We start from the raw sequence: 24053 nt of genomic DNA, 5'->3' as shown, positions 1-24053 counted from the left end.
AGGGAGGGGGATGGGTCCTCTTGCTAATGCAAATCAGGCTGTGTGACAAAAGCCAGGGCAAGGAAGGGAACAAGACAAATGTGTTAACTCTGCTTTTTTCACACGCACACACACCATCCTCAATGCTTCATTAAAAGTATCATCCCAAAAAAACTGAGTTACAGGTTCACGCATGAGTCATATTCCAGTTGACTGACAATGTAATACAGGAGAATGCTCAAGGCACTCACATGTTATCGTGACAATGTTAGCTAAAAACTCAAAGATCTCCAAAAAAAAGTTCAGAAAATCAAATGGCCTTTTGCAGTCGAAAAAAATACAACAAAAAAAACGACCTACAACTGAAATACAAAAAAAGCAGGCAATGGACTACAGCCACATTATCCAATCAGAAAAACACAATGAGGTGAAGCAACAAGGAGTGGGTCAATCGGGTGAGGGAAACAGACTGATGGAGTGGGTGACTTCCCCTAATGTCATAAAAGAAGAGGAAACATGGCCAGACACCATGGTCCTGTTCATACACCTTAAAAAGGTGAGCTCAGAAACATGACATCAAAGATAGTGGGAGCAACATCCTGCCTCATAGCCATTAACAACTAAATTCTTATCGACCGAGGATCATTTCAGGCCCTCCCTCACTTGATGTGATACCCAACAGAGGCATTCTCTGCAGTTTAAATGTTTATTGTTGGAAGCAGGAACTCCCCATACCGTAAACAAAGATGTCATATGCCTGGGTCTACCTTTAACCATGCACTTTCCTTTTTTCCTTCCTAATCACTGATCTAATATGGTTGGATAGGTGATTACACCTACAATGTCATGTAAGATCAGTGGTAACTAAGGAAGGAAGGATGCATGTGTAAGGTATTAGAACAGGCCCATTGCTAGAATTGAGAATCGATAACGCTGGACAGAAAACCATACGCTCTCTCTCACACAGTAGTGGCATAGTCGGATGAGTGTATGTCACAAACAGGACCGTGACTGATTAACTCTGACTGGTTTATAAAGTGTTGGTTTGAGACCGAGATCCCTGGTGTCTCACGATCATTCTAAGGACCTAGGACAAGGGTGTCAAACACATTTTTCCCCAGAGGGCCGCACATACATTATATATATTTCTTTACCGTTTATATGAAAACAAAATGTGCTCTATCCATCGCTTTGTAATGTTTGATGCTCCCTGACTGTCTAGCTTTTGTTCGATCACTGTTAGCAAGTTGGACAGAGGAGACTATAATTGTAGGTCCATTATAACTTCTACACAGTTTCAAATTGGTTTTTGTTATTTCAATGTTTAACGAGATCGTTTTTCTCTGGGGGGAAAAATAAATACACTGAAGACACCACACCACACACGTCAAAAGAAAGAACACACCTACTCATTCAAGGGTTTTCTTTATTTGTACTATTTTCTACATTGTAGAATAATAGTGAAGACATCAAAACTATGAAATAACACATATGGAATCATGTAGTAACCAAAAAGGTGTTAAATTAAAATATATTTTATATCTTAGATTCTTCAAATAGCAACTGACTTGATGACAGCTTTGCACACTCTTGACATTCTCTCAACCAGCTTCACCTGGAATGCTTTTCCAAAAGTCTTGAAGGAGTTCCCACATATGCTGAGCACTCGTTGGCTGCTTTTCCTTCACTCTGCAGTCCAACTCATCCCAAACCACCTTAATTGGGTTGAGGTCAGGTGATTGTGGAAACCAGGTCATCTGATGCAGCACTCCATCAAATAGCCATTCCACAGCCCGGGGTGTGTTTTGAGTCATACTCCTACTGAAAAACAAATGATAGTCCCACTAAGCCCAAACCAGATGGGATGGCATATCGCTGCAGAAGACCTATGTTACCAATGCTGTGGTAGCCATGTGGGGTAAGTGTGCATTGAATTCTAAATAAATCAGACTGTCACCAGAAAGGCACCCCCACATAATTACACCTCCTCCTCCCTGCTTCACGGTGGGAACAACACAAAGACACGGAGGTTGGAACCAAAAATCTCAAATTTGGACTCCTCAGACCAAAGAACAGATTTCCACCGGTCTAATGTCCATTGTTTGTGTTTCTTGGCCCAAGAAAGTCTCTTCAAAATTGGTGTCCTTTAGTAGTGGTTTCTTTGCAGTATTCGACTATGAAGGTCTGATTCACGCAGTCTCCTCTGAACAATTGATGTTGAGAAGTGTCTGTTACTTGAACTCTGAGAAGCATTTATTTCTGAGGCTGGTAACTAATGAACTTATCCTCTGCAGTAGAGGTAACTATGGGTCTTCCATTCCTGTGGTGGTCCTCATGAGAGCCAGTTCCATCATATTGCTTGATGGTTTTTGCGACTGCACTTGAAGAAACTTTCAAAAGTTCTTGAGATTTTCTGGATTCACTGACCTTCATGTCTTAAAGTAATGATGGACTGTCGCTTCTCTTTGCTTATTTGAGGTGTTCTTGCCATAATATGGATTTGGTATTTTACCACCCCTACCTTGTCACAACACAACTGATTGGCTCAAATGCATTAAGGAAAGAAATTCCACAAATTAACTTTTAACAAGGAATACCTGTTAATTGAAATGCAATCCAGGTGACTAGCTCATGAAGCTGATTGACAGAATGCCAAGAGTGTACAAAGCAGTCATCAAGGCAAAGCTGTTGCTACTTTGAAGAATCTCAAATATAAAACCTATTTTGATTTGTTTAACACTTTTTTGGTTACTACATGATAGTTTTTCGATATACCAAATCTGGAGTCAACCTGACTTATTTGTTTTTTAATTTAACCACTAGGCTACTTGCCGCTCCAAAATGGTTCATGAGAAGAATATCTTTAAAGTATTTTTAGCTAGCATATGTCCTAACGTGCATCTGTTAGGTATATTTGAATGCATAATTTAAAAAAAGACCTAAAACATTAAAGACTGATGTAGAGTCTGACGTATGGTTCATGAGGAGAAGATGATTGCAGATAATTTTGAGCAATAGCGTTAAAAACAACGAGTTGTTAATAGTTAGTTTTTTTAAAGATATCAATACCAAATTCTGTGTCATTCATTTTAGGGACGTCCATGATATCTATGACAAGTTTCAAGTTGAAAGGGCACTATGGAGTGGATTTACAGTGGTTTAAATGGACACATACCTTTACTACTTTTTTGCCATCTTTTGACCAATCACTTAGCTTTTCTCAAACTAAGTTAAGACATGTACCCTGGGCCTACCTACTGGTGTCATTTGGTCCCGTGTTCATGAGAATGTATTTTAGCTTCGCTGTGAACCCCTAAATGTTTGACATCCCTGACCTAAGACATAAACTCACTCAAGCCAACTAAATTAGCTAGGGCATTTCTATCCTTAGCTGTGTCTTTGTGCTGTGTGTAGTTCCCTCCATCTACAATGTGTGTGTGTGTGTGTGTGTGTGTGTGTGTGTGTGTGTGTGTGTTCAGAGAGGGCGTATGGTTGCTGTGTCCGTCACAGTCACGTAGAAATAGAGATACTAGATGTTGGGGCCACCTTACCTTGTCGTCTTGGTGGTCAAGGAGTTTATCCGAACACTGAGAGGAAGAGTCACTAAGGCTCTGAGCCCTACTACCTCGGGCCCTGCTCCTTCGCTAAAAGGTAGAGAGGAACTTCACGTTACTAGAGTAGACCCAAGCTATATAAATACATGAAAGCTATTTTTTTTTAATTACTAAAAAGTAGACGGACAGAAGACCTATGTTAAATAAAGACCAAATTAATAAATAAATAAAAGCTAAATATAGAGTTTAATATTAACAAAGACTGATGCACAATCAAAAAACGACTGCTCCAAATCACCATTTCATGACAGTCAAATAAATGCACCTCGTTCTATACCATAGAACAGGGACCCTTCCCCTGTTCTACCTCAGATGCAATTTACCAGCAACAGACTATTTCAAGATGACTAGATTTATCACCAATCTATCCAATGAAAACAAATATTGAGCTAGACCCATTCTTGTCTACTGTAAGAAAACATTAATCAAGCCTCCCGAGTGGCGCAGCTGTCTAAGGCACGGCATCGCAGTGCTGAAGGAGTCACTACAGATACGGGTTCGATCCCGGACTGTGTCGCTACCGGGAGACCCATGAGGCGGCGCACAATTGGCCCAGCGTTTTCTGGGTTAGGGGAGGGTTTGGCCGGCTGGGATTAGGGGAGGGTTTGGCCGGCTGGGATGTCCATGTCCCATCGCACTCTAGCGACTCCTTGTGGGGGCCTGGCGCATACGCGCTGACTTCGGTCGCCAGCTGAATAGTGTTTCCTCCGACACATTGGTGCACTGGCTTCCGGGTTAAGCGGGCAGTGTGTTAAGAAGCAGTGCGGCTTGGTGGGGTCGTGTTTCGGAGGACGCATGGCTCTCGACCTTCGCCTCTCCCGAGTTCGTACGGGAGTTGCAGCGATGGGACAAGATTGTAACTACCAACTGGATATCACAAAATTGGGGAGAAAAATGGGTAAAAGGCACCAAAATAAATAAATAAAAACACCAACATTATTTTTGACCACAAAGAGGAGTATTAATCTCAAAACATCAAAATGTCACTAGTCCCAACAAGAAGACAAAACCTGTAAATGTCACTCATCAACCCATGTAGGGTCTTATGAAATCCCTTCTAATAACATTGGTTTGTCTGTCCTTTATTCCTCATGCGTTTCTCATCTCCTCTATGCTGTACCAGCCTAATTACATCAGGCCATACAAAGCCATTCCACAGGTTCAATAGAACTACAAGCATTTATTTTTGTGTGTGTGTGCTGAGCAATTATTGCTTTTTGAGGATGGTTCGTTCGGGTTCCGGTTCAGTTATTAAAAAATAAATTGAGGTTTTCGATTTAGTGTAGTTGTTTTTTTTATACATTAAATGCATTATGAAATAATGACATTAAAATGATTTGAGCTTTTTAATGGAAATTCCAAAGCAAAAAATGGTCAACATTCAATTGACAAAACATTCCATTGTCTCCGTCTGGTCCACATTGGGTAGACATCAATAGAAAAATAGGAAATTACTATGTAATAATAAATATTTCAGTTGTGTATATCACTTAGCTTTTATTGATGACTATTATTTTTCATTCCTTAACCTCTCTGCGCACGGAACCCGGTAGCGGGCTGAAATTCCACAACATATGGTGATCGCTACATAAATAGTCATATTAAACATTCATGAAAATACAAGTGTCTCACATGTATCGAAAGCCTAGAATCTTGCTAATCCAACTGCGTTGTCATATTTAAAAAAGGATTTACTGCGAAAGAATACGATGCGATTATCTGAGGATAGAGCCCCATAAAAAAAAATATATATTTCAACCAGCACAGGCTAACAAAATAACAAACTGCATTAAAATAAATTGTTTACCTTTTCCGATCTTCATCTGTTTGCAATCCTAATGCTCACTGTTACATAATGAATGATCGTTTGTTTGATAAAAATCAGTTTTTATAGCCTAACACAAAACATTTTGTGAACTGCTTGTGTTGTGAATTCCGTCTCATTCCATTTTCGACGACACATTCGAGGGTAAATACCCACACAAAACGTGACTTTCCCGTCATGTTTTGTTTCATTGCAATCATCTGGTTTGTTTGTAACACAACCAAACCTGATGGGCCATTTCGCGGGACATATTGACTGAAAGAAACCGATTTGAAGACAACAAGTAATGACATCACTGTGTACCAATGATATGACCACTGTTTCGTTGATTGACTGTATTTTAACCCAATGACCACTGATTGTCTTGAAATCTAGCTGGGTAGATAGCCAAAAAAGCTGAGGTAAACGGCAATATGAAATGGTTATGTGTTGGAAGATCAACCCATGTAGTAAACTCCAGCGTAAAGAGAGTCATTCGCTATTGAAGTATTATACTGGAAGGAGCTACGCATATTACGCACAGCATTGTTTGGTAAACGTGCAGATTCAGCTGTTTATATATCAATTACTATGGCGACTAAGTCAGGGAAAGCTAAATCGAAGTCTAGATATACAGGTGTACACACAATTGTAGAAGAAATTGATCGGAAAAGTGAGACAGAGATTGTTGTAGGACGATTCATTTAGCGATTCCCAAGTGGAGGAATATTTTTTGAACGAAGAGGACATGTTTTGGACTGGTAAGTTCTTCTCATGCTAATGCCCTTGTTTGAAATTAATAATATAAAATATTATTTGTGATTTTTTTAAATTTTAGAAGCAATATATAAAAATGTAATGCAATGAAATGTGAGATGCGTGTGTCTGCTGCCCCACCCCAACCCACATGAAATAGCCTATTTGAGGCTGTTGAGGGGAGGGCAGGCCCACAACAATGGCCAAAGTGAAATAGAGACAGTAGATACAGCTGGTCTGTTGTAATATAATAGAGACAGTAGATCTAGCAGGTCTATAATAATATATTCAATCTTATGTTCCCTGTCCTCATATATATATATATATATTTATTATACCTGTTGATACTCACTTTACAGCAGAAAGAGACTGCTATGGCAGCTGGCATCAGCAGCACAATATTGTGTAGAGCTTTGGCAAAGTGGGTGGGGTTATATCCTTCCTGTTTGGCCCTGTCCGGGGTCTCATCGGATGGGGCCACAGTGTCTCCTGACCCCTCCTGTCTCAGCCTCCAGTATTTATGCTGCAGTAGTTTGTGTCGAGGGGGCTAGGGTCAGTTTGTTATATCTGGAGTACTTCTTCTGTCTTATCAGGTGTCCTGTGTGAATTTAAGTATGCTCTCTCTAATTCTCTCTTTCTCTCTCAGAGGAGGACCTGAGCCCTAGGACCATGCGTCAGGACTACCTGGCATGATGACTCCTTGCTGTCCCCAGTCCACCTGGCCTTGCTGCTGTTCCAGTTTCAACTGTTCTGCCTGCGGCTATGGAACCCTAAACTGTTCATATTTACTCTTGAGGTGCTGTCCTGTTGCATCCTCTACAACTACTGTGATTATTATTATTTGACCCTGCTGGTCATCTATGAACGTTTGAAAATCTCGGCCATGTTCTGTTATAATCTCCACCCGGCACAGCCAGAAGAGGACTGGCCACCCCTCATAGCCTGGTTCCTCTCTAGGTTTCTTCCTAGGTTTTGGCCTTTCTAGGGAGTTTTTCCTATATCCTTGGTTCTGTGCCTGAGCTACAGTCAGTTAGATTTGGGTATGTCTTCAAGCGGAAATTGAAAAAAGTAGGGGGGTAGCTCTAAGAGGTTATTAAATGCATCGTCTCATCTCTGCTCAGGCAGTAGCAGCCAGACAACCAACCATCTAACATTATCTCTGTGCTCCCCATATGGTACGGTCTTTGACCAATTTAGCTAGGCAAGCAGCTAACTGGCTATAACTAGTAGCTGTCTAAGTAAGCTGAAGAGCTGTGTGACAAAATCATTTTACCAGTTCTTCAAAGTAAATAAGGCATACTTTCAAGACTGCTTATTACCAACTACTACAACTATCAATCGAGCAGAACTACCTCTATCCCTCTTGTCGTTGTGTTAACTTCCTCTCCCATGTGGTCTGTGTGTAGGCTATGCGTCTCTGTCCAAGCCGGGAAAGAACAGGCGCAATGGATTATGGTCATTGTAGTTAATTACAATGTTTCTCCTCTGAACTAGGTAGAATATTTGCCTAATGAAAAATACAACTCTCTTCAGCCCAGGATCCCACATAGTTCTTGATTTGATTTCTCAATACAGAATAGTGCGTTGAGCTCACCCGCCCAAAAAAATGGAATGGAATTCGAGTAATTGAACCAACGTCGGTCAATTAGTTGTTTAATAACCCAGGGGGGGAAAGTGTGTGTGTGTGTGTGTGTATTTTCCCCCCTGACGGATGTAGGGGAGGAGCACAAAATCTGCAACACAGCAGGGGCTCTAGCTCCAAAAAGCTCTGAGTGAGTGAAAGAGGTAAAGAGAGAGGGAGAAAGTGTATGTAAGTGAAAGCATTTATACGATGTCTGTGTGGAATGGTGTGTACTTATGTGAATTGGAAAGCATCTCTTTGCCCACTTGTAACCCTAACCCCAGTACCCCTCACCCTCTCCCAGCCCCCAAATTCTAACCCAGCATGGGCTTAGCACACAAAGAGCAGGGGGGTGGAGGGGACAAAAGGCCTGGGAGGCAATGCTGATTAGATGGGGGTTGATGGGCAAGGGAGACAGTGGGACTGGAGGGGAGAGAGGGGTGGGGGAGAGAGAAGTGCTGGAGAAGGGGAAAGAGAGGAGAGGGGTGAAAAAGGAGAGAGGGAATGGGTTGATGGTTGGAGGGAGAGAGAAAGGGGCTAGAGGTAGAGACGAACGGATGGCTCCAATTTCAGCAGTTGTAATTGGCAGAGAAGAATGTCAAGTCATTTAAGAAAGGAAAGGTATTTCCCAGTGTGTGTGTCCATGGCGTAGAGTGCCAGTGTGTGTGTGTGTCCATGGCGTGGAGTGCCAGTATGTGTGTGTCCATGGCGTGGAGTGTCAGTGTGTGTGTGACCATGGCGTGGAGTGCCAGTGTGTGTAGACCAGTGCAGGCCTTCAAAAAGCTTACAGTTTTTGTTCTGACAGACAGAGGGTTGGGAAGAAAAACTAGATTCCAAGTTTTTGAGATAAGACCACTCTTCTTCCCCCAGCACAGTAAGAACGTTAGAAAAGTATGACAGAATACAGAGAGAGAGATCTTACCAGTTTGCTGTAGTGGTACTTGCAGTAGCCACAGTATTTGACGTTGTCTGCGTCCGACCCTTGCTCCTCACACAACAACCCAGCAAACTGGGCACTGAGGAGAGGAGAGAGAATATGTATCAAGAGAGAGAAGGGGATAGAGAGAAAAGTGAAAGGAAAAGACATAAGAGACAAAAGATGATATACACTGAGTGTACAAAACATTAGGAGGAATGTGATTGTCATTAGGACTTGATGCAGCTGTACATATGATTGATTTATCCATGACGTCTGTATGTGTTTCTGCAATTGAAATGTCGGCGTGTCTACGTCAAAACGTGTTCTTTTATGGTGTATATGTCTGGAAGTTGTTACAGAATGTCTGATATGTCTCAAAACATTGTCCCCTCCGCTGCTGTCATGGTTGAACCAGGTCTCTCTTGAAAAATAGATTTTATCTCAATGAGACTAATCTAATCCTAATCCTATGGCGTTCTGCATTAGCATCGAACAGCCCCCGTGATATGCAGCTTTTCAGGGAAGCTAGAAACCATTATACACAGGCAGTTAGAAAAGCCAAGGCTAGCTTTTTCAAGCAGAAATTTGATTCCTGCAACACTAACTCAAAAACAAAAAAGTTCTGGGACACTGTAAAGTCCATGGAGAATAAGAACACCTCCTCCCAGCTACCCACTGCACTGAAGATAGGAAATACTGTCACCACTGATAAATCCACTATAATTGAGAATTTCAATAAGCATTTTTCTATGGCTGGCCATGCTTTCCACCTGGCTACCCCTACCCGGTCAACAGCACTGCACCCCCCACAGCAACTCGCCCAAGCCTTCCCCAATTCTCCTTCTCCCAAATCCAGTCAGCTGATGTTCTGAAAGAGCTGCAAAATCTGGACCCCTACAAATCAGCCGGGCTAGACAATTTGGACCGTTTCTTTCTAAAAATTATCTCCCGAAATTGTTGCCGCCCCTATTACTAGCCTGTTCAACCTCTCTTTCGTATCGTCTGAGATTTCCAAAGATTGGAAAGCAGCTGCGGTCATCCCCCTCTTCAAAGGGGGGGACACTCTTGATCCAAACTGCTACAGACCTAAATCTAATCCTACCCTGCCTTTCTAAGGTCTTCGAAAGCCAAGTCAACAAACAGATTACCGACCATTTAGAATCTCACCATACCCTCTCTGCTATGCAACCTGGCTGCCGAGCTGGTCATGGGTGCACCTCAGACACGCTCAAGGTCCTAAACTATATCTTAACCGCCATCGATAAGAAACATTACTGTGCAGCCGTATTCATTGATCTGGCCAAGGCTTTCGACTCTGTCAATCACCACATCCTCATCGGCAGACTCGACAGCCTTGGTTTCTCAAATGATTGCCTCGCCTGGTACACCAACTACTTCTCTGATAGAGTTCAGTGTGTCAAATCGGAGAGTCTGTTGTCCAGACCTCTGGCAGTCTCTATGGGGGTGCCACAGGGTTCAATTCTTGGACCGACTCTCTTCTCTGTACACATCAATGATGTCGCTCTTGCTGCTGGTGAGTCTCTGATCCACCTCTACGCAGACGACACCATTCTGTATACTTCTGGCCCTTCTTTGGACACTGTGTTTACAACCCTGAAGGCAAGCTTCAATGCCATAGAATTCTCCTTCTGTGGCCTCCAATTGCTCTTAAATACAAGTAAAATGAAATGCATGCTCTTCAACCGATCGCTGCCTACACCTGCCTGCCTGTCCAACATCACTACTCTGGACAGCTCTGACTTAGAATAACTGGACAACTACAAATACCTAGGTGTCTGGTTAGACTGTAAACTCTCCTTCCAGGCCCACATCAAACACCTTAAATCCAAAGTTAAATCTAGAATTGGCTTCCTATTTCGCAAAAAAGCATCCTTCACTCATGCTGCCAAACATACCCTTGTAAAACTGACCATCCTACCAATCCTCAACTTCGGCGATGTCATTTACAAAATAGCCTCCAATACCCTACTCAACAAATTGGATGCCGTCTATCACAGTGCCATCCGTTTTGACACCAAAGCCCCATATACTACCCACCATTGCGACCTGTAAGCTCTCGTTGGCTGGTCCTCGCTTCATACTCGTCGCCAAACCCACTGGCTCCATGTCATCTACAAGACCCTGCTAGGTAAAGTCCCCACTTATCTCAGCTCGCTGGTCACCATAGCATCACCCACCTGTACCACATGCTCCAGCAGGTATATCTCTCTGGTCACCCCCAAAACCAATTCTTTCTTTGGCCGCCTCTCCTTCCAGTTCTCTGCTGCCAATGACTGGAACGAACTACAAAGATTTCTGAAACTGGAAACACTTATCTCCCTCACTAGCTTTAAGCACCAGCTGTCAGAGCAGCTCACAGATTACTGCACCTGTACATAGCCCACCTATAATTTAGCCCAAACAACTACCTCTCTCCCTACTGTATTTATTTTATTTATTTATTTTGCTCCTTTGCACCCCATTATTTTTATTTCTACTTTGCACATTCTTCCACTGCAAATCTACCATTCCATTGTTTTACTTGCTATATTGTTTTTACTTTGCCACCATGGCCTTTTTTTGCCTTTACCTCCCATCTCACCTCATTTGCTCACATCGTATATAGACTTGTTTATACTGTATTATTGACTGTATGTTTGTTTTTACTCCATGTGTAACTCTGTGTCGTTGTATGTGTCGAACTGCTTTGCTTTATCTTGGCCAGATCGCAATTGTAAAGGAGAACTTGTTCTCAACTTGCCTACCTGGTTAAATAAAGGTGAAATAAAACAAATAAAAAAATCTGGATAAATAAAAGGTACAAAAAAGTAATAATTAGGAGGTCCTGCTCTTTCTATGACAGAATGACCATGTGAATCCAGGTGAAAGCTATGACCCCTCATTGATGGAATTTGTCCACTAGATGTAGATGAAGGGATGGAGACAGGTGAAAGAAGGATTTTATAAGCCTTGAGACAATTCAGACATGGATTGAGTATATGTGCCATTCAGAAGATGAATGGGCAAAACAAAAGATTGTGCCTTGGAACGGGGTATGGTAGTAGATTCCAGGCGGACCAGTTCGAGTGTATCAAGAACTGCAATGCTGCTGGGTTTTTCACGCTCAACAGTTTCCTGTGTGTATGAACAATGATCCCCCACCCAACGGACATCCAGCCAACTTATAGGAAGCATTGGAGTCAACATGGGCCAGCATCCCTGTGGAACGCTTTCGACACCTTAGAGTCCACACCTCAACAAATTGAGGCTGCTATGAGGGCAAGGGGAAGGGACTCAATATCAGGAAGGTGTTTGTAATGTTTTGTACAGTGACAGTCAGTGTATATTACATACAAATTGTAGGTATTTGAATGAAGCTCACAATTTAAACATGCGTTAATGAAGATATAGGTATTTGAATGTGGCTCTGGCTCACCATGTGACATGGAAGGCTTGTCGGCAGCCATGTTTGTTACAGGTCATGCAGGCTCCGGTGGCAGCTTTACTCTCTCTGCCCTGGTCCTCACAGATATAACACTTCTACACACACACACACACACACACACACACACACACACAAACACACACACAGAGGAAAAAACAGTCACACACAGAAATGTAGGGACACAAACAGACAGAATGAAGTATGTGTACCTTGTTGTAGCGATCGTGGGGTACAGACTGCAGTACGATGGGTTCCATGGTGGAGACATTAGCAAACTCCACTTCTGGGATGTAGAGGGCACACACCACATGGGCCCAACCTATAAAACACACAGAGAACAAACATCAGCCCACACACTATTACGTATTCAAACACACACCCAAACAAATCCCTTTCCATTTCAAATCGTGTTAGCGGGAAAGGTAGCTGACGAACTTGAGCAGGAATGGGCAGTGGGCCAGTTGAATGACAAGTCAGATGGTGGTGAATAGTATCTCCCTCCCTCCGTTTTCTCTCTATTCCAGGAACAACAATAAGATTCAACTTACAGTTGAACCCCTGCCCTGCCTTTGACCTAGCCGGGGCGGACACGGGTGATGACAGGGGGAGGAGAAGAGATGGAGGAGAAAGAGGGTGTAAAAGGGGATGTTGTTTTGAAGTCCCTCCAAGAATCTGGCAGAGGACTATAAAACAGGGCCATAAAACCATACAGTCTCCATACACACAAACAGAAATTTGCATCCTGCAGCACTAATTCCAAAACGTTTTGGGACACTAAAGTTCATGGAGAATAAGACCACCTCCTCTCAGCTGCCCATTGCACTGAGGCTAGGAAACACTGTCACCACCGATAAATCCACAATAGAGAATTTCAATAAACATTTCTCTACGGCTGGCCACGCTTTCCACCTGGCTACCCCAAACCCGGTCAACAGCTCTGCACCCCCTGCAACAACTGGCCAAGCCCCCCCCTGCTTCTCCTTCACCCAAATCCAGACAGATGAAGTCCTGAAAGAGCTGCAGAATCTGGATCCCTACAAATCAGCTGGGCTAGACAATCTGGACCCTCTCTTCCTAAAATTATCCGCCGCCATTGTCGCAACCCTTATTACTAGCCTGTTCAACCCCTCTTTTGTATCGTCAGATTCCTAAAGACTGGAAAGCGACCACGGTCATCCCCCTCTTCAAAGTGGGAGACACTCTAGACCCAAACTGTTACAGACCTACAGTAGGAATTAATAGGAAATGGAAAACATACAAGACCACTGATAATCTCCCTCGATCTGGGGCTCCACGCAAGATCTCACCCCGTGGGGTCAAAAGGATCACAAGAACGGTGAGCAAAAATCCCAGAACCACACGGGGGGACCTAGTGAATGACCTGCAGAGAGCTGGGACCAAAGTAACAAAGCCTACCCTCAGTAACACACTACGCCGCCAGGGACTCAAATCCTGCAGTGCCAGTCGTGTCCCCCTGCTTAAGCCAGTACATGTTCAGGCCCATCTGAAGTTTGCTAGAGAGCATTTGGATGATCCAGAAGAAGATTGGGAGAATGTCATTTGGTCAGATGAAACCAAAATAGAACTTTTTGGTAAAAACTCAACTCGTCGTGTTTGGAGGACAAAGAATGCTGAGTTGCATCCAAAGAACACCATACCTACTGTGAAGCATGGGTGGTGAATACATCATGCTTTGGGGCTGTTCTTCTGCAAAGGGACCAGGACAACTGATCCGTGTAAAGGAAAGAATGAATGGGGCCATGTATCGTGAGATTTTGAGTGAAAACCTCCTTCCATCAGCAAGGGCATTGAAGATGAAACGTGGCTGGGTCTTTCAGCATGACAATGATCCCAAACACACCGCCCGGGCAACGAAGGAGTGGCTTCGTAAGAAGCATTTCAAGACCCTGGAGTGGCCTAGCCATTCTCCAGATCTCAACCCCATAGAAAATCTTTGGAGGGAGTTGAAAGTCCGTGTTGCCCAGCAACAGCCCCAAAACATCACTGCTCTAGAAGAGATCTGCATGGAGGAATGGGCCAAAATACCAGCAACAGTGTGTGAAAACCTTGAAGACTTACAGAAAATGTTTGACCTCTGTCATTGCCAACAAAGGTTAGATAACAAAATATTGAGATAAACTTTTGTTATTGACCAAATACTTATTTTCCACCATAATTTGCAAATAAAAAAATAAAAAAAATACTACAATGTGATTTTCTGGATTTTTTTTCTCATTTTGTTTGTCATAGTTGAAGTGTACCTATGATGAAAATTACAAGCCTCTCATCTTTTTATGTGGGAGAACTTGCACAATTGGTGGCTGACTAAATACTTTTTTGCCCCACTAAGTATTTGATCACCTACCAACCAGTAAGAATTCCAGCTCTCACAGACCTGTTAGTTTTTCATTAAGAAGCCCTCCTTTTCTCCACTCATTACCATGTATTAACTGCACCTGTTTGAACTCGTTACCTGTATAAAAGACACCTGTCCACACACTCAAACAGAGCTCCAACCTCTCCACAATGGCCAAGACCAGAGAGCTGTGTAAGGATTCCAGGGATACATTGTAGACCTGCACAAGGCTGGGATGGGCTACAGGACAATAGGCAAGAAGCTTGGTGAGAAGGCAACAACTGTTGGCGCAATTATTAGAAAATGGAAGAAGTTCAAGATGACGGTCAATCACCCTCGGTCTGGGGCTCCATGCAATATCTCACCTCGTGGGGCATCAATGATCATGAGGAAGGTGAGGGATCAGCCCAGAACTACGCGGCAGGACCTGGTCAATGACCTGAAGAGAGTTGGGACCACAGTCTCAAAGAAAACCATTAGTAACACACTACACCGTCATGGATTAAAATCCTGCAGCGCACGCAAGGTCCCCCTGCTCAAGCCAGCACATGTCCAGGCCCGTCTGAAGTTTGCCAATGACCATCTGGATGATCCAGAGGAGGAATGGGAGAAGGTCATGTGGTCTGATGAGACAAAAATTGAGCTTTTTGGTCCAAACTCCACTCACCGTGTTTGGAGGAAGAAGAAGGATGAGTACAACCTCAAGAACACCATCCCAACCGTGAAGCATGGAGGTGGAAACATCATTCTTTGGGGATGCTTTTCTGCAAAGGGGACAGGAAGACTGCACCGTATTGAGGGGAGTATGGATGGGGCCATGTATCGCGAGATCTTGGCCAACAACCTCCTTCCCTCAGTAAGAGCATTGAAGATGGGTCGTGGCTGGGTCTTCCAGCATGACAACGACCCGAAACACACAGCCAGGGCAACTAAGGAGAGGCTCCGTAAGAAGCATCTCAAGGTGCTGGAGTGGCCTAGCCAGTCTCCAGACCTGAACCCAATATAAAATATTTGGATGGAGCTGAAAGTCCGTATTGCCCAGCGACAGCCCCGAAACCTGAAGGATCTGGAGAAGGTCTGTATGGAGGAGTGGGCCAAAATCCCTGCTGCAGTGTGTGCAAACCTGGTCAAGAACTACAGGAAATGTATGATCTCTTTAATTGCAAACAAAGGTTTCTGTACCAAATATTAAGTTCTGCTTTTCTGATGTATCAAATACTTATCTCATGCAATAAAATGCAAATTAATTACTTAAAAATCATACAATGTGATTTTCTAGATTTTTGTTTTAGATTCCGTCTCTCACAGTTGAAGTGTACCTATGATAAAAATGACAGACCTCTACATTCTTTGTAAGTAGGAAATCCCGCAAAATCAGCAGTGTATCAAATACTTGTTCTCCCCACTGTATATCCATCCTGCCCTGCCTTTCTAAAGTCTTTGAAAGCCAAGTGAACAAACAGATCACCGACCATCTCGAATCCCACCGTACCTTCTCTGCTATACAATCTGGTTTCCGAGCTGGTCACAGGTGCACCTCAGCCGCGCTCAAGGTCCTAAACGATATCATAACCACCATCGATAAAAAACAGTACTGTGCAGCCGTCTTCATCGACCTGGCCAAGGCTTTCGACTCTGTCAATCACCGGATTCTTATCGGCAGACAACAGCCTTAGTTTCTCGAATGGCTGCCTCACCTGGTTCACCAACTACTTCTCTGACAGAGTTCAGTGTGTCAAATTGGAGGGCCTGCTGTCTGGACCTCTGGCAGTCTCTATGGTGGTGCCACAGGGTTCAATTCTTGGGCCAACTAATGTCTCTGTATAAATCAATGATGTTGCTCTTGCTGCGGGTGATTCTCTGATCCAGCTCTACACAGACGACACCATTCTGTATATATCTGGCCCTTCTTTGGACACTGTGTTAACAAACCTCCAAACGAGCTTCAATACCATACAACGCTCCTTCCGAGGCCTCCAACTGCTCTTAAATGCTAACTAAATACATGCTCTTCAACTGATCGCTACATGCACCCGCCCGCCTAGCATCACTAATATGGACGGTTCTGACTTAGAATACGTGGACAACTATAAATACCTAGGTGTCTGGCTAGACTGTAAAAAGCATCTCCAATCCACAATTAAATCTGGAAGTGGCTTCCTATTTCGCAACAAAGCCTCCTTCACTCATGCTGCCAAACATACCCTTGTAAAACTGACAATCCTGCCGATCCTTGACTTCGGCGATGTCGTTTACAAAATAGCCTCCAACACTCTACTCAGAAAAATGGATGCTGTCTATCGCAGTGCTATCCGTTTTGTCACAAAAGCCCCATATACTATTGTGACCTGTATGCTCTTGTTGGCTGGTCCTCACTACATATTCGTCACCAAACCCCCTGGCTCCAGGTCATCCTTCAGTCTTTGCTAGGTAAAGCCCCGCCTTATCTCAGCTCACTGGTCACGATAACACCCACCCGTAGCACACGCTCCGGCAGGTATATCTCACTGGTCATCCCCAAAGCCAACACCTGCTTTAGCCACATTTCCTTCCAGTTCTCTGCTGCCAATGACTTAAACGAATTGCAAAAATCTCTCATATCTCCCTCACTAACTTCAAGCATTGGCTGTCAGAGCAGCTTACCGATCGTTGCAGCTGTACACAACCTCTAAGTAGCCCATCCATCCAACCATCTACCTACCTCATCCCCACATTTGCTTATTTGTGTTTTTCTGCTCTTTTGTACACCAGTATTTCTACTTGCAGATCCTCATCTGCACATCTATCACTAACACTAGATGACAATATCCAAATAATGCTCGACTCGGTATAGGTACCCCCTGCATATTGTTACTTTTATATATTCGTTTTACCTTTATTTAACTAGCCTAGACGGTGAAGAACAAATGATTATTTACAATGACTGCCTGTACCGGCCAAATCCAGACGACTCTGGGCCAATTGTGAACCGCCCTATGGGACTCCCAATCACATCCGGTTGTGATACAGCCCGGAATCGAACCAGGGTCTGTAGTGACACCTCTAACACTGAGATGCAGTGCCTTAGACCGCTGCGACACTTGGGAACCCATTTCCCATATTACATTTTTACTTTAGTTTATTTTGTAAATATTTTCTTAACTCTGTTGTCTTAAATCTGCATTGTTGGTTAAGGGCTTGTAAGTAAGCATTTCATGGTAGGGTCTATTACACCTGTTGTATTCGGCGCATGTGACAAATACAATTTGATCTATAGTGGTGAAGACAGTAGTATGACTGACAACTTCACCAGGCCAAGGACTTGCTAATGTCAAGGTCTTTCTAAAAGCCTAATCTCTGATGAAGCAAGCTAAATGATAGTGTTTGCCTAGCTAGCTACATGGCAAATGAATAGGTATGTTCACGTATCTAAAATGACATGATTATTGATGTTTACTGACCATATAAAGCAGTTACTTGCTGTATAGCTGATAGAGCTAAATGTGTTTTGCAAGAAATAATGTGGAAACCTGCTCGTCCAACATATCTTTCCAAAATCATGGGCATTCATATGGAGTTGGTCCCCCTATGCTGCTATAGCAACCTCCACTTCTCTGGGAAGGCTTTCCACTAGATTTTGAAACATTGCTGTGGGGACTTGCTTCCTTTCAGCCCCAACAACAATAGTGAGGTTGGGCACTGATGTTGGGCGGTTAGGCCTGGCTCGCAGTCAGCGTTCCAATTCATCCCAAAGGTGTTTGATGGGGTTGAGGTCAGGCCAGTCAAGTTCCTCCACACCGATCTTGACAAACCATTTCTGTATGACCTCGCTTTGCGCACATGGGGCATTGTCATGCGGAAACAGGAGTGGGCCTTCCCCCAAACTGTTGCCACAAAGTTGGAAGCAGAGGATTGTGTAGAATGTCATTGTATGCTGTAGCATTAAGATTTCTTGTCACTGGAACTAGGGGGCCTAGCCCGAACCATGAAAAACAGCCCCAGACCATCATTCCTCCTATACCAAACTTTAGTTGGCACTACGCATTGGAGCAGGTAGCATTCTCCTGGCACCTCCCGAACCCAGATTCGTCCATCGGACTTCCAGATGGTGTACATTTCATGAAGCTCCTGACAAACAGTTATTGTAATGACGTTGCTTCCAGAGGTAGTAGTGAGTGTTGCAACAGAGGACAGACAATTTTTATATGCGGTTCTAAACTCGGTGGTCCCGTTCTCCCCGGGCGCCGAAGACGTGGATGTCGATTAACTCCTTATGGCTGGGGACAGTATTGAGTAGCTTGGATGAATAAGGTGCCCAGAGTAAATTGCCTGCTACTCAGGCCCAGGTACTAATATATGCATATAATTATTATATTTGGATAGAAAATACTCTGAGGTTTCTAAAACTGTTTGAATGATGTCTGTGAGTATAACATAACTCATATGACAGGCAAAAACCTGAGAGAAAAATCCAACCAGGAAGTGGGAAATCTGAGGTCTGTAGTTTTTCCAAGTCATTGCCTATCAAATATACAGTGTCTATGGGGTCTTATTGCACTTCCTAAGGCTTCCACTAGATGTCAACAGTCTTTAGAACCTTGTTTGATGCTTCTACTGTGAAGGAGGGTGGAATGAGAGCTGATTGAGTCAGGGCTCTGCCAGAGTGGCATGAGCTGATCATGCGCGCTCATGTGAGAGTTAGCTGCGTTCCATCGCATTTCTACAGACAAAGGAATTCTCCAGTTGAAACATTATTGAATATATATGATAAAAACATCCTAAAGATTGATCCTATACTTCGTTTGACATGTTTCTACAAACTGTAATATGACTTTTCGTCTGAACTTTCGCCTGGACTTGCCCTCACCTCGTGAGTTTGGATTGTGTACTAAACGCACAAACAAAAAGGAGGTATTTGGACATAAATGGACTTTATCGAACAAATCAAACATTTGTGGAACTGGGATTCCTGGGAGTGCATTCTGATGAAGATCAAAGGTAAGTGAATATTTATAATGCTATTTCTGACTTCTGTTGACTCCACAACATGGCGGGTATCTGTATGGCTTGTTTTTGTGTCTGAGCGCTGTACTCAGATTATTGCATGGTGTGCTTTTTTAGGAAAGTTTTTTTTAACTTCTTGGATATAGGGGGCGCTCTTTTAATTTATGGATAAAAAAAACGTGCCCGTTTTAAGCGCAATATTTTGTCACGAAAAGATGCTCGACTATGCATATAATTGGCAGCTTTGGAAAGAAAACACTCTAAGGTTTCCAAAACTGCAAAGATATTATCTGTGAGTGCCACAGAACTCATGCTACAGGCGAAACCAAGATGATACTTTAACCAGGAAATGGGCAGAATTTTCAAAGCTCTGTTTTCTATTGTCTCCTTATATGGCTGTGAATGCGCCGGGAATGAGCCTGCCCTTCCTATCGTTTCTCCAAGGTGTCTGCAGCATTGTGACGTATTTGTAGGCATATCATTGGAAGATTGGCCATAAGAGACTACATTTACCACGGGTCCACCCAGTGTCCTTTGTGTAAATTGGTGCGTAATCTTCAGCCACAGGCATTTTCTCCTGGGATTCAGAGGGGAAAGCACACTTCCACGAATGATATATCATCGAAGAGATATGTGAAAAACACCTTGAGGATTGGTCCTAAACAACGTTTGCCATGTTTCAGTCGATATTATGGAGTTAATTTGGAAAAAAGTTTGACGTTTTGAAGACTGAATTTTCGTTTTTTTTTGGTAGCCAAACGTGACGCACCAAACGGAGCAATTTCTCCTAAACAAATAATCTTTCAGGAAAAACTGAGCATTTGCTATCTAACTGAGAGTCTCCTCATTGAAAACATCTGAAGTTCTTCAAAGGTAATGATTTTATTTGAATGATTTTCTGGTTTTTGTGAAAATATTGCCTGCTAATGCTAATGCTAAATGCTACGCTAGCTGCGCTAGCTGTTACACAAATGCTTATTTTGCAATGGTTGAGAAGCATATTTTGAAAATCTGAGATGACAGTGTTGTTAACAAAAGGCTAAGCTTGAGAGCTAGCATATTAATTTCATTTCATTTGCGATTTTCATGAATAGTTAACGTTGCGTTATGGTAATGAGCTTGAGGCTGTATTCACGATCCCGGATCCGGGATGGCTCGACGCAACAGGTTAAATCTGACACAGAGGTTGCATTAAGGATAAGTCTATCTAAAGTTCCATGCATAACACTTGTATTTTCATCAACATTTATGATGAGTATTTCTGTAAATTGATGTTGCTCTCTGCAAAATCACCGGATGTTTTGGAAGCAAAGCATTACTGAACGTAACGCGCCAATGTAAACTGAGATTTTTGGATATATGAACTTTATCAAACAAAACATACATGTATTGTGTAACATGAAGTTATATGAGTGTCATCTGATGAAGATCAAAGGTTAGTGATTATTTATATTTCTGCTTTTTGTGACTCCTCTGTTTGGCTGGGAAAATGGCTGTGTTTTTCTGTGACTTGGTGCAGACCTAACATAATCGTTTGGTGTGCTTTCGTCGTAAAACCTTTTTGTAATCGGACACTGAGGTGGGATTATCAACAATTTTATCTTTAAAATGGTTTAAAATACTTGTATGTTTGGGGAATTTTAATTATGAGATTTGTTGTTTTGAATTTGGCGCCCTGCACTTCACTGGCTGTTGTCATATCGATCCCGTTAGCGGGATCTAAGCCATAAGAAGTTTTAAGGCAGCCCCCGCATCTCTCTGATTCAGAGGAGTTGGGTTAACCTCTCTCTACGCTAGCGTCCCATCTGGCCAACATCCAGTGAGATTGCAGAGCTCCAAATTGAAATACAGAAATACTCATTATAAAAATTCAGAAAAGATACAACTATTTTACATAGGATTAACCTTTTGTAACTAGGGGGCAGTATTTTCATTTTTGGATAAAAAACTTTCCCGTTTTAAACAAGATATTTTGTCACGAAAAGATGCTTGACTATGCATATAATTGACAGCTTTGGATAGAAAACACTCTGATGTTTCCAAAACTGCCAAGATATTGTCTGTGAGTGCAACAGAACTGATGTTACAGGCGAAACCCAGATAAAATCCAGTCAGGAAGTGCCGCATTTTTTGAAACCGCCTCATGCCAATGACTCCTTATATGGCTGTGAATGAGCTACGAATGAGCTTACGTTTTCTACGTATTCCCCAACGTGTCTACAGCATTGTGACGTCTTTTTAAGCATTTATGTTGAAGAATAGCCATAAGGGACCACATTTAGCAAGTGGTCACATGATGGCTTCCGCAGAAAATCTTGCGTAAAGTACACAAGTAGCCATTTTTCCAATCGCTTCTTATGAGAAACCAATTGTCCCGACGGATATATTATCGAATTGTTATGTGAAAAACACCTTGAGGATTGATTCTAAACAACATTTGCCATATTTCTGTCGATATTATGGAGCTAATTTGGAAAAAAGTTCGGCGTTGTAGTGACCGCATTTTCCGGACGATTTCTCAGCCAAACGTGACGAACAAACGGGAGCTATTTCGCCTACAAAAATAATATTTTTGGAAAAAAGGAACATTTGCTATCTAACTGGGAGTTTCCTGAGTGAAAACATCCAAAGTTTTTCAAAGGTAAATGATTTAATTTGATTGCTTTTCTTATTTTTGTGAAAATGTTGCCTGCTGCCAGCAGAGCCTAGAACATTATGCCATGAAAAACTTACACAAATGCTTGTCTAGCATTGGCTGTAAAGCATATTTTGAAAATCTGAGATGACAGTATGATTAACAAAGGGTAAGCTGTGTCTCAATATATTTCATTTGTGATTTTCATGAATAGGAAGATTTTGTAGGAAGATTTATGTCCGCTGCGTTATGCTAATTAGTTTGAGGCTATGATTACGCTCCCGGATCCGGGTTTGATAGTCGCAAGAAGTTAAAGATGAACTTCTTGTGAATCCAACCACGGTGTCAGATTTTAAAAAATGCTTTACGGCGAAAGCATACCTTACAATTATTTGAGAACATAGCCCAGCAGACAAATCATTACAAATAGTAACCAGCCAAGTGGAAGAGTTACACAAGTCAGAAATAGAGAAAATTAATCACTTACCTTTGATGATCTTCATATGGTTGCACTCAGAATACATTCATTTATTCAATAAATCTTCCCTTTGTTCGATAAAGTCTCTTTATATCCGAAAACCTCCGTTTTTTCTTCAGTAATCCACAGGCTCAAACGCAGTCACAACAGGCAGACAAAAAAATCCAAATAGTATCCGTGAAGTTCATAGAAACATGTCAAACGATGTTTATATTCCAGCCTTGGGTGGTTTTAGCCTAAATAATCGATAATATTTAAACCGGACAATAACGCTGTCAATATAAAAGGTAAACAAGAAAGGCACTCTTCTGGCCGCGCGCATGAAAAAGCCCTGACACGGCAGGGTCCACTCATTCAGACTGCTCTTACTCCCTCATTTTTCAGAATACAAGCCAGAAACATTTTCTAAAGACTGTGGACATCTAGTGGAAGGCATAGGAACTGCAATTTGAGTCCTAAGTCAATGGATACTGTAATGGCATTGAATAGAAAACTAAAACAACAACAAATCCTACTTCCTGAATGGATTTTTCTCAGGTTTTCGCCTCCCAAATCAGTTCTGTTATACTCACAGACATTATTTTAAACATTTTGGAAACATTAGTGTTTTCTATCCAAATCTACTAATTATATGCATATCCTATCTTCTCGGCCTGAGTAGAAGGCAGTTTCATTTGGGCACGCTTTTCATCCAAAATTCCAAATGCTTCCCCCTACCCTAGAGAAGTTAAATACGGAAGACACATTTCAGTTGTACAACTGACTAGGTATCCCCCTTTCCCTTTCTGTGAGCTTGTGTGGCCTACCACTTCGATATTGAGCCGTTGTTGATCCTAGACATTTCCACTTCACAATAACAGCACTTACAGTTGACACGGGCAGCTCTAATAGGGCAGAAATGTGCCTTTACTGACTTTTTGGAAAGGTGGCATCATATGATGGTGTCACGTTGAAAGTAACAGAGCTCTTCAGTAAGGCCATTCTACTGCCTATTATTTATCTATATAAATTGCATGGCTGTGCTCGATTTTATACATTTTATACACCTGTCAGCAACAGGTGAAATAGCCGAATCAACTAATTTGAAGGGGTGTCCACATACTTTTGTATTTATAGTGTACGTTCCATCCATGTTTACAGTCTTCGCTGTGACCTCCTCTCAGCCCTATTTACCCAAGCCTGGCTCGCCCCCTCATAAACACACACAACAGGCAGCACACATCCCATTAATGAGACAAAATAAGCATTGGCTAACCACAGAACCTTGTTAGAGGCCAACAGCCTGTGTGTCAATAGTTGATGGGATTCCTCAGATCAAGGAGGCTCCATATCAGTGTTTCCCAAAGTAGGGGCTTGGTTCATAGAACCGGGGTTACGTCAGTAACGCCGCTAGAGGTGGTTGTAATAAACAGAGGTTTCTGTTTTCTTCCTATAAATGTGTCTCTATCTTTTGAACGGTTTAA

The 24053-nt window shown here is 42.5% G+C and overlaps 1 protein-coding gene across 6 annotated transcripts in view; it reads right to left on the bottom strand.

Annotated features, from left to right (window-relative positions):
- mllt10 (MLLT10 histone lysine methyltransferase DOT1L cofactor) overlaps positions 1-24053 on the bottom strand; it is an 88469-nt gene that overhangs the window by 44828 nt on the left and 19588 nt on the right. For 5 of the 6 annotated variants that reach the window (XM_042298909.1, XM_042298913.1, XM_042298910.1 and 2 more), the window contains 4 exons: positions 12348-12457; positions 12130-12233; positions 8697-8790; positions 3531-3623 (listed from right to left, as the gene is read on the bottom strand). In XM_042298909.1, the coding sequence (XP_042154843.1) occupies positions 3531-3623; positions 8697-8790; positions 12130-12233; positions 12348-12457 (401 nt within the window). The remainder of the gene's footprint in view (positions 1-3530; positions 3624-8696; positions 8791-12129; positions 12234-12347; positions 12458-24053) is intronic. The other variant, XM_042298912.1, reaches the window with a different exon arrangement.

Source organism: Oncorhynchus tshawytscha, linkage group LG16, assembly GCF_018296145.1.
Source record: "Oncorhynchus tshawytscha isolate Ot180627B linkage group LG16, Otsh_v2.0, whole genome shotgun sequence".
NCBI lineage: Eukaryota > Metazoa > Chordata > Actinopteri > Salmoniformes > Salmonidae > Oncorhynchus > Oncorhynchus tshawytscha.
Note: the sequence above shows the minus strand (reverse complement) of the source record. Positions and strands in the feature narration are given on the sequence as shown.